Source organism: Alternaria hordeiaustralica, assembly GCF_023758085.1.
Source record: "Alternaria hordeiaustralica strain BMP 2776 chromosome Unknown scaffold_30, whole genome shotgun sequence".
NCBI lineage: Eukaryota > Fungi > Ascomycota > Dothideomycetes > Pleosporales > Pleosporaceae > Alternaria > Alternaria hordeiaustralica.
This window is the reverse complement of record NW_026056802.1, coordinates 75,658-91,769: the sequence shown is the minus strand read 5'-3', so window position 1 is coordinate 91,769 and position 16,112 is coordinate 75,658. Positions and strand designations below refer to the sequence as shown.

Sequence of the window (16,112 nt, the reverse complement as noted above, 5' to 3'; positions counted from 1 at the left end):
CTGCTGAGGATGCGGAGGCAGACGACGGCGCAGCAGTTCCAAGGGCGACACGTCCGGTAGACACACAAGGAAAGACGACCAGGCGGACAACGGGTTACGGTGGTCGGTCTGCTCTGTTCACCTTGCGCCCCTGAGACCGGGAGGATCAGCGGACGCCGACGAGGCTACGGGCGTGCCATTGGCTGCAGCCACCGGAGCATGCATACGGGCCTGCAAAGACGCCTCAGTGCCAGAGGCGCGTCGCGATGGTGCAGAGGCTAGCCAGTGTTTGCGCCGTTGGCCAGCCAGCATTGCGACCGAACCATGCGAGACTGCATACCCGTGCTCTGGCCTTCCGTGGTCGCGGTGCCTAGGTGGAGCGCATCTCTCACCGCGCGCTGGCTCGGGCCTAGCGCCGACGACATGCACTGTCGAGCTCCCTCACCTCTGCTGCCCTAGATCCACGCGCACTGTGCAATAGACCTGCCATTGCCGTGACGTCCACTGCCACAGCCCATACTCGTGCCTGTCGCTCTCACCCACACGCGTCCCGCTGCCACTGCCTCGCGCTATGGGCCCCGTCACGATCGTCGCTGCTCGCTGAAGCTCACCATGAGAACCGCCGACCAACTGCCTCTCGCCAGCGGCCACACGCACCCCAACCCGCTTGCCTCGCACGCCCCCGTGGCCCTCGACATGAACGGCGCCCACCACCCCGAGCCCGCTGCCTCCTCGCGCCCCAGCACCGCTGCCGCCGCCGATGCCGCGCCTGCCTCGCCCGTCGACGAACATGCGCCGCCTGCCCGCCCTGCCTCGATAGGCCCTCAGTCTGCCCGTCCCAGCATGCTGCGCGCGAAGAGCGACTTTGGGCCGCGCCATCCGGCCCTCCCGCCCGAGAGCACCGACGAGGGAAGCGTCGACGGCCACTTCAAGATCCGCCATGGCTGGGACGACCAGCTCAACTCGGAGGAGTACAGCAACCTGCTCACCTCAAACTTCTTCATGTACTACACCGACAAGAAACACGAGACGGGCGGCCACCCCAAGAACCAGGACTGTGCCTTCCCCGTCCAAGAATGGCGCATGCGGGACCGCCTCAAGACCGTCTCGGCTGTCCTCGCTCTCTGCCTCAACATTGGCGTTGATCCCCCAGACGTCATCAAGACCAACCCGTGTGCCAAGGAGGAGTGCTGGATCGACCCGACGGTTACCTCCCAGACGCCCGGCCACACGCCCATGAACCAGATCGGAAAGGCCCTCCAGACCCAGTACGAGCAGCTGAGCATGCGCACGCGCTACAAACTGCTGCTAGACCCCACAACCGAAGAGACGAGGAAATACGCGTCAACTCTGCGCCGGAATGCCCGCAATGAGCGAGTCTTGTTCCACTACAACGGCCATGGCGTGCCCAAACCAACGTCTTCCGGCGAGATCTGGGTCTTTAACAGAAACTACACGCAGTACATTCCCTTGTCGCTCTACGACTTGCAATCCTGGATTGGCGCACCTAGTCTGTTCGTCTATGACTGCTCCGATGCTGGCCTCATCATCAGCAACTTCAACCGCTTTGCCGAGAAACACCAGGCCGAGTTTGAAGAGGCGCGCCGGAGAGATCCCAGCGTCGAGCATGTCGATTTCAGTGATTGCATCCATCTGGCAGCATGCAGAGAGCGCGAGTCTCTCCCTACTAACCCCGAGCTGCCTGCTGATATCTTCACATCCTGTCTAACTGACCCCATAACCATGGCAGTACGCTTCTTCATCTTGCAAAACCCACTCCCGAGCAAGGTCAGCCTACGAGATGCCCACAATATTCCAGGCAAAGTCTCTGAGCGTAGAACGCCTATTGGTGAGCTGAACTGGATCTTCACAGCCATTACCGATACCATTGCGTGGAACTCTCTCTCCAAACCTCTGTTCAAGAAACTGTTCCGTCAGGACTTGATGGTTGCTGCTCTATTCCGCAACTATCTTCTTGCACAGCGCGTCATGCGCGCATACCACTGCAATCCCGTCTCCCATCCCGAGATCCCCCAAACACACAACCACCCGCTCTGGCGCAGTTGGGACTTGGCCGTTGAGCTGATCCTGGCTCAGCTGCCGGATTTGCAGGCCGAAGCACGCGGAGAAAAAGATTTCAACTACAAACACTCCGACTTCTTCTCTGAACAGCTGACCGCTTTCGAGGTATACCTGACACAGGGCGCCGTGGAGCAAAAGGTACCGGAACAACTTCCTATAGTGCTCCAAGTACTACTCAGTCAAGTGCATCGTCTCCGAGCGTTGATCCTATTGTCGAGTTTCTTAGATCATGGCCCCTGGGCTGTAAATCTTGCACTCAGCATTGGCATCTTCCCATACGTCCTCAAGCTACTACAATCGCAAGCCAATGAGCTCAAGCCAGTCATGGTATTCATCTGGGCCCGAATACTTGCCGTCGATCAGTCCTGCCAAGCCGATCTTCTCAAGGACAACGGCTATCAGTACTTCATCAACATATTCAATCCCAATTCTGGTATTCAAGATTCAATCCAAAAGACTGCCTGTTAGCTAAACTCAAACAGGTATACCTATTCAGAACGCAAGCGAACACCGCGCAATGTGTGCCTTCATAGTCTCCATGTTCTGCAAAGACTACAACCAAGGACAACGTGCTTCACTAAGCACAGAGCTTGTAGAGAGCTGCTTGGATCATCTCAAAGATATGCAGAACCCGTTGCTCAGGCAATGGTCGTGCCTTTGTCTGAGCAAGCTCTGGGTCAACTACGAAGAAGCCAAGTGGGTCGGCATACGGTGCATGGCACATGAACGACTTTGCGAGCTAATCGTGGACCCCGTTGCTGAGGTACGGGCAGCAATGCTGCATGCATTGGCGTCCTTCCTTGGTATCCGCGATGTTACCCCACAGGTGGCCAACATCGAAGAGTCCATCGCGTCTATGATCCTCATTATGACCATGGACGGTAATAGTATGGTGCGCAAAGAGCTTCTCATCTTTTTCTCAACGTTCGTTGCCCGCTACAAGACCCGGTTCATCGTTGCCGCATTCGAGCAACTATCGGAGGATTACGCCAACTCAGACACAAAGCAATCTGATGACAAGAACCCCGATGCGCTCCACATGAAAGCACGTACAGGAGCTACGGGCAGTGCTTCCGAATCGACGTCTTGTTCGCAAAATACCATATACTCTGCCATTTGGAAAGAGTTGCTGGTCATGTCAGTCGATCCGCATCCGGAGATCGCAAAAGACGCTGGAATTGTTGTTGATTACATCCTGATATCACTTATCGAGTCGTCTCTAGCCAAGTTTGTACAGCCCCAACTAGACGAAGCTCTCCAAAACGCGCCAGCTCCTCGACCCATGCGCCGTGCAGTAGAAGAGACTTCTGCGCCGCAAAAAGCCTCGAATCCCCCAACACCGACCAAAGACTCAACCTACTTGTCACTCTTCGGTGGCATCCGAAAGTCCACGAGTGTCGGTGCTTCGCTGAAGAATCTCTGGGCTGGCCAAGATTCAGCAAGCCCTCGACAGAAATCTTCAGGGAGATCTGCTGCCGATGATGCCCACACTCCCGCGGTCTCTCGCCCCCAGACACCTGAAAAGTATCATACCGTAGAGCAGCCAACCTCACGAGGGTTCAAGAACAGGAACTTGACGGAGAAACCAGAAATCCCACTTAAGAGTGTATTCTTCGAATGGTCCGTAGAGTACTTCCGCGAACCTCAGATGAAGCCCACAGAAGCCGACGAACCAGGAAGTACCGACTATAATGGCAGACTCTGGCGGAGGAACCGTAACGACAGGATCATTGCCGAGACTCAGCCGTTGAAGGACATTGCCGTTTCCAATCGTTGGGACGTGCCACGAGGATATTTCGACAACCTCAGCCAACCTGCCAAGATGTGTTTCCACCAGTTTGAGGACCATCTCGTAGTGACAGATACACGGGATACTGTCAATATTTTCGACTACTCAAAGTCGGTCAACAGAATCAATTCTTTCTCTAACGGGAACCCTCCCGAGTCGAGAATAACGGACGTGCGATTCATCAACGAGGACGACCAGGCACTACTAATGACAGGATCCTCGGATGGTGTAATCAAGATATTCCGCAATTACGACCGTAAAGGAGAGACAGAACTAGTGACAGGATTCCGCGCGCTTACTGATCTTGTTTCAAGTAACAAGAACGCCGGTCTGGTATTCGATTGGCAGCAAGGAAGAGGTCTCATCCTAGTTGCTGGCGACGTGAAGGTCATTCGCGTGTGGAACGCTGGGACCGAAGTATGCACCAATGCAAGTTGCGCTCTCCGCATCCGTGATGTCGTAGCTGACCTGAGTAGGACCTTCCCGCACGATCCGGTTCTTGTATTACATCCTTAACCTCTGATCAAGTCGAGGGAGATGTCTTTGTTGCTGGTTTTGGTGATGGTGCCATCCGAGTATACGATCAACGCCAAAAGCCCGCCACCGCCATGGTCAAGGTCTGGAAAGAGCACAAGCAATGGATCACCAACGTTCACCTGCAGCGTGGTGGACAGCGTGAACTTGTGAGCGGCTGCCGTGGCGGTGAGGTCAAGCTGTGGGACATACGCTGGGATCGAAGCGTAAAGACTATCCAAGCAACTTCCGACACCCTACGAACACTCAGCGTTCATGAACATGCTCCCGTTTTTGCCACGTAAGTGCTCATCACATTCCAAGATTACGAAACATGTTAACATTAACGTGTGTAGTGGCACGCAACGGCATCGTGTGAAGATCTTCAACATCAACAACGGCCAGCCTGTGTCGCACCTTGAGCCCTATTCGGGTTTCCTTCGCGATCGATCTGCCCCTATCTCGGTCACTGCATTTCACCCTCATCGACTGATGATTGCTGCGGCGGCTGCCAACGACACTCACGTCAACATATTCTCATGTCACGAACCAAAGCATTCAGCTGTCAAGACAGTGAAACTTTGGGATGGGAACGCGAGCGCGTCGACCTCCAGTCGAACGTCCATCGTTGGCTGAAGGCTGACTATCGACGACACCCAGCAGTGAGAGACTGCAAAGAGAATGAGATAGTTGCGCTGGCGGCTGAATCACAAAACGATCGTTGAGGACATGACCTTCTTTTTTTAGACCATGAAGCATAGCAGCTTGTTTTGCTGCAGGGCGTCTGGGAAGCATTGGGTTTGAGCGGGAATGACAATTTTTACTATACCCAGCTACATTAGTTAGTAATTGTATGAGAGTTGAAACATGTATCGGAACCATTGAAGCTACTAGGCGGGCATTGTATTGTACTTAGACAGCCCAGGTGTTCAAGGATCCCGTAGTGGGCTATGACGCCGCGGGGATAGCGGGGCTGTGATTCATCCACGGCTGCCCCACTATGGAAATGTGAGTCCCTAGCACACGTCTGACTATAGAACAACGCGACTCAAAACACCCCCAATCCAACCACAATGAGTGACGCCGCAGCTGCTGGCGCTGAGCCGCCCTCCAAGAACGCGCTGAAGAAGGCGCAGAAAGAGAAAGAGAAGGTCAGTAGAGTCTCTTTCCCGTCAAGTCCATGATATTAACAGTAGCCCAGGCAGAGAAGAAGGCCGCAGCCAAAGCCCGCGAACTCGCTGAGCGTACCAAGAAAGAAGTCGACGATGGCGCCGACGTTTCCGCAGGCGCATACGGCGAACTTCCCCTCATTGGATCCAAAGAGTACAAGCCTACGGGAACTCCGCGCACTGAGCTTACCGATGTCGCCAACAACGAGGACAAGGAGATTACATTCAGGTGCTGGGTTGAGAATGCAAGGGTGCAATCTGCGAAGCTCGCTTTCTTGAACCTACGACAAAACCTCAACACCGTGCAGGCTGTCGTTGCGGCCAGCGACAAGCTGAGCAAGCAGATGGTCAAGTTCTGCGGCAACGTTAGCACCGAGAGCACACTCGTCGTTACGGGTATAGTCAAGCGTGTGAAGGAGCCCATAAAGAGTGCCAGTATCACCGACTTCGAGATTCATGTCCAGAAGCTGTTCGTCGAGGCCAGTGCTGAGATTCCGCTACCGCTTCAAGTGTCGGACGCGGAACGCCCCATGCCAACTGAGACTGCTGCGGAAGAGGATCAGAAAGAGGAGGAAGGTGGCGAGCGCCCACTCGTCAGTCTGAACACAAGGTTGAACAACCGGACGCTTGATCTGCGAGCCAAGATCAACCAATCTATCTTCGTCATCAAGAGCGGTGTTTGCGCCTTGTTCCAAGAGTTCCTCTCGAAGAAGGGCTTCGTTCTGGTGCATACTCCAAAGATTCTGTATGTTACTCGTGTCGTGATTCGTTGCAGATACTAACATGACATTTAGTGGAGCTGCCTCTGAGGGAGGTGCTAATGTCTTCGAGCTGAAGTACTTCGGTCGCCCCGCCTACCTTGCTCAGTCACCACAGTTCTACAAGCAAATGTTGATCGCCTCCCGCTTCCAAAAGGTCATGGAAATCGGTCCCGTATTCCGCGCCGAGAACTCCAACACGGCCCGTCACTTGACCGAGTTCACTGGACTGGATCTTGAGATGGAATTCCAGGAGAACTACCATGAAGTCATGAGTGTGCTGGAAGACCTCATGCTCTTCATCTTCAACGAGCTCAACGCACGGTACAAGAAAGAGACAGAACTTGTAAGAGGAGTGTATCACGTCGATGAGTTCAAGCTTCCTCAGTCCGGAAACGTTCCCAGAATTCCTTTCCAAGAAGGTATCAAAATGCTGCGCGAAGCTGGTGAGGAGCTTGGAGACTACGACGATCTGACGTAAGTGCGAAAGAGAAATCCTCAAAGGCTTGACTAATGTTTCCAGAACACCTCAAGAGAAGATGCTTGGCCGTCTTGTTCTCGAGAAGTACAACACCGACTTCTACACTCTGGACCAATTCCCTCTTGCTATTCGTCCCGCATATACGATGCCCTCACCCGCCGACCCTGCTCTCTCAAACTCCTATGACATGTTCATGAGGGGTCAAGAGATCTGCTCGGGTGCGCAGCGTATCCATCACTCAGAGCTGCTCGCAGAGCAGATGCGCAAGCATGATCCCCCGATTGATCCCGCCGGTGCTGGAACCAAGGACTACGTAGACTGCTTCAAGTACGGTTGCCCGCCGCACGCCGGAGGTGGTTTCGGTCTGGAGAGGATTGTACAGTTCTGGCTCGGATTGCCTAACATCAGGATGTGCAGCCTGTTCCCCCGAGACCCCCAGCGTGTTGTGCCCTAAACAAAATCTGCAAAAGAAGAACGATGAAACACTGCTCGACAGCGTCGGCTTAGCAGGGATGGGTCACGATGATGGGCGCAGACACAGCACCTTTCGTACAAAAAGGGTCCTGAGTTTGGCATATGGTCTCAGAGCTGACGCGTATGGCATGAGACAAAGATTGAGAATTGATTCATTGACGGCGTCGCGTCTCATGGAGCTCACGACCCGTAGTGTCAATCGCAGATACTAGAGAAATATAAATATATTACATGTTCATCATTCAGCCTACAAGCACACTACTCCTTTGAACAATTGTTCTGCAGCGTCTGCTTGCTTCCAACGGGATGTGTCGCCTATGACGATCTAACCATGGTACTGAAACGCGCTCTCGCTGGAACACTTCTAATGTACTCAGGCGGGCTCATTAGAGTCAAACAGCCTTCATCCAGTGCGACCAGACGCAGATGATCAACGGAATCTGGCCATGTAAGACCCGTCGACAACTCAGTCTGGCATTGACACGGACGCCGATCTCTCATGCGTCGCGCGTGCTAGTCGCAAACGTCGAGTTATGCCCTTCACAGCCAGTTATCCGCCAACAGCGGATAGCCCGCCTACGATCAGTCTTCACATAGACCAACGTGCGTGACAATGGCGCCATCCTTCCATCGTGCGATTGCAAAGTCTGACATAGCAATCCGCGTATCTTCTTCAACATTGCTTCAGCGTCGCGGCAGCAAGCTTCTTCTGTGCTTCGTCCCCGAGGGCCGCGGCATCCACCTCTTGTATAGCCTGCCCAATTGCCAATGTCGTCTTGACGTTTCCTCCATCAACGTGCACAAGTCCGTTTCGGCCGACGGTAACCTCGAAACCGATTTTGGAGCCCAGGGTTTCCAACAGAGATATGCCTCCGCGCGCTGCAAGCATCCTCCGTGCCATACCCAGGCTTATCTTGAACACCATACCCCCCTTTAACAGACCGAGACCTTCGCCCTTGCCCGTGGAGGGATCGACACAGGTGAGCTCTGATGGTAGGTCCTTGCCGGCACTCGCGACGCGACAGTAGACCAGGGAGTTTGGGGGCAGCTGGGGCCGTGTCTTCTTGGTCGCGCCTTCGAAGGCTAGGTGGGGAAGGGTCGCAGCCGGCGTGTTCGGGGTGAGGAGGCAATTGAAGTTCTCGGCGGCAGAGCCATTCACGGTCGCGATGACGAGGTCGCCTGCAAAAGGAAGATACTGTCAAGGGGATTAGCAAGCATGGTGGAAGAGACAGAATAGATCTCTCACCCTTCCAGTGTTGTACTCTACCGAAGCGGCATTCTTCTTGTTGTCCGTCACGAGCGCGCCCGCGACCGTGGCCGTGACCGTGTCTGGCGGCGTGTGTCGCAAACCGGGTCCGAGGGTGAGCGTCTTCTTTTTGCCTGTGCCAGTTGGCAGGGCGCTCTGCGCGATGTTGTCGCCGGGCAGTACGATAGTGACTGAGGCTGCCATGGTAGTGCTCGCAAAGTCGTGTCCTTGGGTGTGGTAGAGCACCTGGTAACATGCGCCGTCCCTCGAGTGAGCTCATTCCGAGAAGCCCGTGCGCTTCCGAGAAAAATGCACGACTCTGAATTTCTTAGCCGCGAAGAAACACACGCGCTACAAACGCTACCACAGCCGGCTATCTTCTGTTCACCTGCCCCTGCCGCTTTATTGTCGATACTGAACGGCTTTCGTTTGACTCGAATCCTCTTTCCGTAACCCGAAAACGTCTTCCCGCGCAAGATGAGTGCGCAAGCGGACCCCGCGCAGCGAGTCGCGATAGGCATATCCTTTGGCAACTCGTACAGTTCCATTGCTTTCACTTCGGGTGTAAGTGCCCATGTCTGTCGCCAATGTCTCTGGATGTTTCTGACGCATAACAGGAAGGCAAAGCAGAGGTCATCGCCAACGAAGACGGAGGTACGCCGCCTGCTGCACGCTCTGGATCCCCTCGACTGCTAACACTTGAAAAGACCGCCAAATCCCTACCGCCCTGTCCTACGTCGAAGGAGAAGAACTACACGGAGGTCAGGCCAAGACCCAATTCGTCCGCAATGCGAAGAACACAGTCGCCTACTTCCGCGACTTCCTCGGCCAAGAGTAGGCAATCCTATCCTACCTGTCCAACCACGTCGACTGACACCCTGCAGCTACAAATCGATAGACCCCTCCCCATGCCACCAGTCGGCCCATCCCGTACAGCACGAAGACGGCGTTGCGTTCAACATCCGCGATACCGCCGACGAGCAGGAGAACACCGTATCCGTTATCGATGCCACAACACGTCACCTGAAGAGACTACGGAGTTCTGCCTCTGACTACCTTGGAAAGGAGGTCAACGCCGCCGTCATCACCGTACCCACAAACTTCAGTGATGCCCAGAAGGAGGCCCTCAAGAAGGCGTCGACAAACGCTGGCATCGAGGTCCTACAGTTCATCCACGAGCCCACAGCTGCTGTCCTAGCATACGATGCCCGTCCTGGTGCCCAGTTGGCTGACAAGATCATCGTCGTTGCCGATCTGGGAGGCACCCGTTCGGACGTGGCTGTGGTTGCGTCCCGTGGCGGCATCTACACCATCCTGGCCACTCTACACGACTACGATGTCAGTGGCTCCAAGCTCGACCAAGTGCTCATGGAACATTTCGCCAAGGAGTTCCTCAAGAAGCACAAGTCGGCCGGTGACCCTCGGGAAAACGATCGATCGTTGGCCAAGTTGAAGCTTGAGTGCGAAGCTGTCAAGAAGGCGCTTTCCATTGGTACCACCGCCAACTTCTCCGTCGAGAGCTTAGTAGGCGGCACCGACTTCACCGCGACCATCAACCGCACCCGCTACGATCTCCTGGGAAGCAAGTTGTTCTCTGCCTTTACTCGTCTTGTCACTCAAGCTGTGGAGAAGGCCAACTTGGATCCTCTCGACATCTCCGAGATTATCTTGGCTGGCGGTAACTCTCACACTCCCAAGGTCGCTTCTGCGGTACGCTCAGCCTTCCCGGAATCCACCACCGTCCTCGCACCTTCCACATCCCCATCAGCCATCAACCCCTCGGAATTGTCAGCCCGTGGTGCTGCTATCCAAGCCAGCCTTATCCAGGAGTTTGAGCTTGAGGACATTGAACAAAGCACCCACCCTATGGTCACTGTTACACCCCACCTTTCCACCGCTGTTGGTGTGCTGTGCATCTCGGGCGATGAGTCCTCTGGCGTTTTCCATGCCATCGTCGACGCGGAGACACAACTACCTGTCCGACGCACTGCGACTATTGCAACGCCACGAGAGGGAGGTGACGTGCTCATTAAGCTTGCGGAAGGCTCACGACACATCAAGGTCACAAAGCCAGAGCCCAAGCCCAAGGCTGAAAAAGACGAGGATGATTCGGATGACAGCGACGACGACAGCGAGGAAGAGGAAGAGGAGCTACGGGAGAAGACATGGAAGGTTGGACAAGTGCTGAGCGAAGCTGCAGTCCGTGGTGTCAAGAAGGGAGGAAAGGTCGAGGTCCAGATCAACATCGGTGCCGACCTGAGCATAAATGCCATCATTCGCGAAGTAGGTGGCAAGGGCGGTATTCGTGGTCTCATCCAGGGACGCAAGGTCAACGGCAGCGCCTAGATGCGCCCGACCACTATACTGATGCGCCAGGCGCTGGACCGCAAAATTTTCATTACATGCGATATGAACGACATAGACAGCCTGTGTTTCTACTAGACCAATTTCGGTAGCTTGGATAGGATTATCGGAGGGCTTAGACCCTCGAGTTGATCACAATGAAGAGCACCTGAGCCCTGAATATGCAAAGCGCCAAGCAGTCCAACTAACGATTCTTCAAGAGTCGGAACCAAGGCCTCATTTTCCTCCCAAGTCTTGTGTCTGTGATCCATTGCTCGTATTCCAAACCCCTCGTATCCGTGAAATCCACGTCTTCGTAGTGCCATCTGCGGCCCAACCAACTCTCCTTGTCCTGCTCATATACACTGGACTCGAGTGCGCCCAGCACTTCATCCTCAATTTGCCACTCCGTGCTATGTCCTATGTTTAGATAGCGCAAACGGCCTAGATACCGTTCGTCTATTAAGGTGAAGAGATCAGTCATCGTGAAACTACGTGAGGGATCACCCGTCCGTCCACAAGCGAGGAGAGTCAGTCTGTATAGTGGCTTGGCTTCTTGCCATCGGGCTGGTGAGAAATCTGGTGGCATGTTTCCGAATCGACTGTCGATGTAGTCTAGTGCTATGGTTAGAGAGACGAGGTTTGGTAGCCAGTCTAGTACACTGTTCAATCGGCCTTGTTTGACGGCTGGTAGATCGCGGAGTTCGACGACCGTAAGCGATGCAGATAAGCTGTCAAGTAGGGGTCTGATACCTTGCCTGCGGTCTTTATGTTAGCATCCAATCCTCCAGTGGCAGTCGTACGGTGAACTCGTTGCAATAGAGTCTTGACGTACTGATCTAGACCTGGACTATGGTGAATACTCAGCGAAGAGAAAGTCGGAGGGAAGTTGGCCGGTTGTCGTAGCATATCCCATAGGAATTGACCAGAGACCGATCCAGATAGAGCGAGGTGTTCCAGGTTAGGTGGCCAGCGAATACTGGGACCACCGGGTGTGGCGGAGGGTTCATATCTAGATGAACAGCGAGGCAAGTAAAGCTCGCGTAGATCCCCAAGTTGCCGTATCGTTTGGTTTAAGCTTTGGAAACTGATGCATTCGGATACCCTGGTTTTAGAAGAGCATGTCAGTTTACGATTCGAACAAAGATCGTGTGTCTGGGGTTTACCAACAGGCTCAGGTCGAGAACGCGTAGCCGGGTGCATTTGCTCAGGCTAGCCCAGCAGTTGATTGCAAAGCTAGCTTGAGGTGCTACGAAGACTTCAAGAGATAATCTCGTTCGGCCTAGCAATCTAGCTGTTGTCGATTTGGCGCCTTGATGTACGATGTGGGATAAGTCCAGCGACTTTACTAGACTTGACAATGCTGTGGGCTTGTGATAGGTTAGCATGTATCACCAACTACTCGGAATATCCTTACCTTGATGCGGGCTAGCACAGAAGGACATATCGTTCGTACAAAGAGATCGTACGCACTTCCTGATAGATATGGTGATTCGTATAGTGGTTGAACTGCTATCTATGCATCGAACAGCCAAATTAGTCACAATACGTTTGATGGCCCGTAGCATGGCATTCACATACATCATACCACTGTCTACTGATGTAAGCTCATGTGACCAGGATCCTCAATGCGACACATTACCTATTGACAGCGGAAAAGCGTGCAAGCGCGGTTTGCCTCTCGATCTCGCCCCACGATGCAAAGTACGCCAGGATCTCAAGCAGCAGTTCGTTCGGGAGATAGTTGGCATAACTGGAAGAGGAAGTAGACATGATTAGTGTGGCTGCATGTGAGCATGCGTACATGCATTTGGACTCGTGAAGAGGTCATCACACAAGCGCGTGCGCGCAGAGATGGCGACATGACGCACTAGCGCGACTGGTGTTTTGGGCTATCACCGAGTAACACCGAGACACAGCTCACGCTCAACCCCGCACTCACCAATCAAGACCCTCACACACGCGTTTACGGAAACACCCGCCCCTTAGAGCTGAACTCGGTGCCTAGGATCTGTCGGTCCTACTAAAACCTAAATCCCTATTGACAGGACCCATGGCGGTTAATGTGAAACATGCGACACGCATCACTATATACACACGCGATGAGAACAAAGGTTGTGATTCCCCGCATCTATTCACAAGGACCCATTTCACATTCCTTACTCTGTCTCTCTTTGCATTTCACAGTTTCATAGATCTTTGATACCAAATATAATCCCTACGATACAACGCCCTCCCTTCTTCTTACAACCACACAAGTCTTGGTCCCTCTGTATTACTACACAACTCCATACCTTCATTATCAGCAGCAATGAACACTTTACTCATCGCGTTAGCGACTATAGGACAAGTAGCCGCGGGTCGGCTCCTCGTCGCATCATATGGAAATGACACTTCTCCTGGCGCTATCCAGACTCTCGAACTACCACCTAGCACAAACGAAAACACTAGCCAAACGATGAAGGTTACTCATGAGAGCTATGAGTGTGGGAAGTTACCCACATGGCTCGATGCTTCCCTTGGTCGTGAAAGGATAGTGTGTCTAGACGAAGTAGAAATTGGTGCCAACCTTACAATGTTGAGCGTTGGTGCTGATGGCAGCCTCAGCAAGATTTCGAGCAGCCCGGTTTTGGGAGGAGCGGTGTCTTCGATATCCTACAACAACGGAACGGCGCTTGCCCTTGCCCATGTACGTACAACCCTCTCTTTCTAATCCTTGATGAACATGTACTAACAATCCAAATAGTATGGCCCCCAGGCAGCAATCTCACTCTTCACCATCGACGGAAGCAACAAGTTCTCATCCCTACAGAACTTCACCTTCGAGAAGCCTGAACAGATCCACCAGGCTGTCCTCGACCCCACAGGCCAATTCATGATCTTCCCTAGTCTCGGTGCCAATCTAGTCCACGTATATTGTATCGATCCCGCAAGCCACCAGCTCACCGAACACGAGCCACTCAAATCAAAGCCGGAATACGGTCCTCGGCATGCAGTTTTCTGGACAAGCCCCGATTCTAAGACCACATACCTCTTTGTCGTCCACGAGAAAAGCAACAAGATCATCAGCTACAAAGTGGACTACCCTGAGTGCGGCGGCCTGGAATTCACCGAGGTCGACGAGGTCAGCACATATGGCAACACTACGCTCCCGCCAGTGTCATATGCCTCGGAGATGATATTGTCACCCGACAACAAGTTCCTCGTTGCGGCGAATCGTAACGGCACGGTGTTCAAAGTAGACAATCCCGACCCAAAGAACAGCACCCAGGTTCCAAGTGACTCACTTGCAACATTCAAGCCCACAGCGGACGGAAGGTTGTCGTTTGTCCAACTCGCCAAATCAGGCGGATACTACCCTCGCCACTTCAACATGAATAAGGACGGATCCATGATTGCGATTGCGAACCAATTTAGCAAGAACGTTGCTGTCTATAGCCGAAATCTAGAAACGGGAAGGATCGAAGACAGCAAACCGGTGGCTACGGCTGAGGTCCTTGGGTCCGGCGGTTTGATGTTTGTGCAGTGGTTGGAGCAGCAGTAGGTTGGGTGTGAAAGTCTATTAACAGACGACTCATGCGCACGGTTCTGATGATGTATCCCAGAAGGTTGGAATGAAGTCTTGTTATGAGACACTCCAAGAGCATCATCATATCTGCAATGACAATACATGTACATAATTCAATATCACGGAGCATCTGCTGAAGATGCCCACTTTTCCTGCGCGACAGCCCACGCTACAGCGTCCCAAACATCGCTCACGATCTTGCGCGGCTCAGGCGACGGTGTTGTACCCTTCTTGTAGACACCTGTTTCCACTAACACACTAGCCCAATCTGTACCATGCGGACTCTGGTAGTTGTTACCGCCAGCAATGTCACTGGCGGGATTGTCACCGACCATGTACACGCGCTTCAGATGGCCCAGCGGACTACCATAGTTTTGCATCAAATGATGCCGATGCGCTATCAGACGCTTCTCAGCGAACTCGTACGTAGGTCGGTGTGGTTTGCCCATTACGACTTTCTGCAGCTTAACACCTTGTGTCTGTCCGCCAGTTATCGCAGCCCAGATACCCTCGAAAGCTTCGCGAAAGCCGCCCTGACCGAGACGTGGTAGGTGATATTTTGCCGCCCATAGCAGGTCTGGGTTTGAGAAGTATAGTGGGGGCTGTCCATCTTGTTGGTAGCCACGGTTCTCCAGAGCTGGATTGCCGTTCTTCTGTGACAAAGTTCCAACGATGCCATGCTCTGATAACAAGACATCCTTGATGATCTGCGCGTCCAACCCCCAGTCTCGAGGATCGTTGTATACAAAGACTGCATCGATACGGAGCGATCTAGATGGCGAATCAACGTCGATAGGGACGGGTAGCGGTCGAGTAAAGGTCTTGTAGTAGGACAGTAGTTGCTGCGAGAATGGCCATACGTCCGGGTGAGCAACCATGATGTCGCCAGGTATAACTACATTCTTGAAACTATGCAACCTGTTAGAATGTTGCAGCCCCATGTAATGTCGTTCCGTCATACCCGTATGCCTCAGCGACCTTCCTGCATTTATCCTCCACACCACCCACCACCATGACCGTCTTGTCCTTGAGGTCGTCCATGTCGGCGAAGGGGGTATGGCTTTGAACGAACATGGATGTATCGATAGACACGTCCAGTTTACTGCTCAACTCGGCCACGCGGTCGGATTCATGTTTGCCGCCGCCATTGGTAAGAAGTATGAAGGGAATGCCCTGTGATTGCAGGTAAGAGAGGGCCTTTTGAGCTCGCGGCAGCGGATCTGAACTTCTTAAGAGCACTCCATCGATACTGACAGCCGTCAGCTGCTGTGTTGAGAAGCTGATGGTGTGCAGGCCTTACTCAAAAGCGAAAGCAAACTCCGGGGCACGGACCGAGGGAGCAGCGGCCGTCTGGAATGCGCGGCGTAAAGGCAGGCCGTAGCTGCAGCGAGCAAGTAGCCTCATCGCGTACATCGTCATTGGTGGACTGCGAATTGCTCGTGATAATGTGATGTCTTGGAAGGTAACCCTGCAGCAGCATGCCCGTCGGGAAATTATTAGTCATCGTCGCGTTACCCACCGTTGCGTCACAACAATCTCATTACCATCTTGATACTACACATGAGCCCTGAGCTTCGCATATATTCTATAATTTGGACACCAAGTACCAAATAGTTGGTTCGGAACTCAGTGGCAGCTTGTCCGATTATCATAGCCGACTCCTCTGCGCGCAGGCACGCTGACGTCTACGGAATGGCAGCGTATACAACT

The 16,112-nt window shown here is 53.5% G+C and overlaps 6 protein-coding genes across 6 annotated transcripts; 4 read left to right on the top strand and 2 right to left on the bottom strand.

The window, feature by feature from the left end:
* Positions 1 to 591: 591 nt before the first annotated feature.
* On the top strand, positions 592 to 4,999 carry J4E84_009568 (uncharacterized protein; the record flags this gene model as incomplete). Its single annotated transcript, XM_049392130.1, has 4 exons — positions 592 to 2,494; positions 2,544 to 4,267; positions 4,327 to 4,664; positions 4,720 to 4,999. 4 exons carry the CDS (start codon positions 592 to 594, stop codon positions 4,997 to 4,999), a joined length of 4,245 nt encoding a protein of 1,414 aa, XP_049240111.1.
* Positions 5,000 to 5,436: 437 nt separating this feature from the next.
* Positions 5,437 to 7,225, top strand: J4E84_009567 (uncharacterized protein; the record flags this gene model as incomplete). The annotated part of the gene is made up of 4 exons (XM_049392129.1): positions 5,437 to 5,514; positions 5,565 to 6,277; positions 6,327 to 6,767; positions 6,814 to 7,225. 4 exons carry the CDS (start codon positions 5,437 to 5,439, stop codon positions 7,223 to 7,225), a joined length of 1,644 nt encoding a protein of 547 aa, XP_049240110.1.
* A 693-nt stretch (positions 7,226 to 7,918) lies between these two features.
* On the bottom strand, positions 7,919 to 8,695 carry J4E84_009566 (uncharacterized protein; the record flags this gene model as incomplete). Its single annotated transcript, XM_049392128.1, has 2 exons — positions 7,919 to 8,440; positions 8,492 to 8,695. The coding sequence occupies 2 exons, from the start codon at positions 8,693 to 8,695 to the stop codon at positions 7,919 to 7,921; spliced, it is 726 nt and encodes a 241-aa protein (XP_049240109.1).
* Positions 8,696 to 8,968: 273 nt separating this feature from the next.
* Positions 8,969 to 10,837, top strand: J4E84_009565 (uncharacterized protein; the record flags this gene model as incomplete). The annotated part of the gene is made up of 4 exons (XM_049392127.1): positions 8,969 to 9,055; positions 9,109 to 9,145; positions 9,199 to 9,325; positions 9,376 to 10,837. 4 exons carry the CDS (start codon positions 8,969 to 8,971, stop codon positions 10,835 to 10,837), a joined length of 1,713 nt encoding a protein of 570 aa, XP_049240108.1.
* Positions 10,838 to 13,292: 2,455 nt separating this feature from the next.
* On the top strand, positions 13,293 to 14,378 carry J4E84_009564 (uncharacterized protein; the record flags this gene model as incomplete). The annotated part of the gene is made up of 2 exons (XM_049392126.1): positions 13,293 to 13,523; positions 13,581 to 14,378. The coding sequence occupies 2 exons, from the start codon at positions 13,293 to 13,295 to the stop codon at positions 14,376 to 14,378; spliced, it is 1,029 nt and encodes a 342-aa protein (XP_049240107.1).
* A 143-nt stretch (positions 14,379 to 14,521) lies between these two features.
* Positions 14,522 to 15,821, bottom strand: J4E84_009563 (uncharacterized protein; the record flags this gene model as incomplete). Its single annotated transcript, XM_049392125.1, has 3 exons — positions 14,522 to 15,311; positions 15,364 to 15,651; positions 15,703 to 15,821. The coding sequence occupies 3 exons, from the start codon at positions 15,819 to 15,821 to the stop codon at positions 14,522 to 14,524; spliced, it is 1,197 nt and encodes a 398-aa protein (XP_049240106.1).
* Between the last annotated feature and the right edge of the window lie 291 nt (positions 15,822 to 16,112).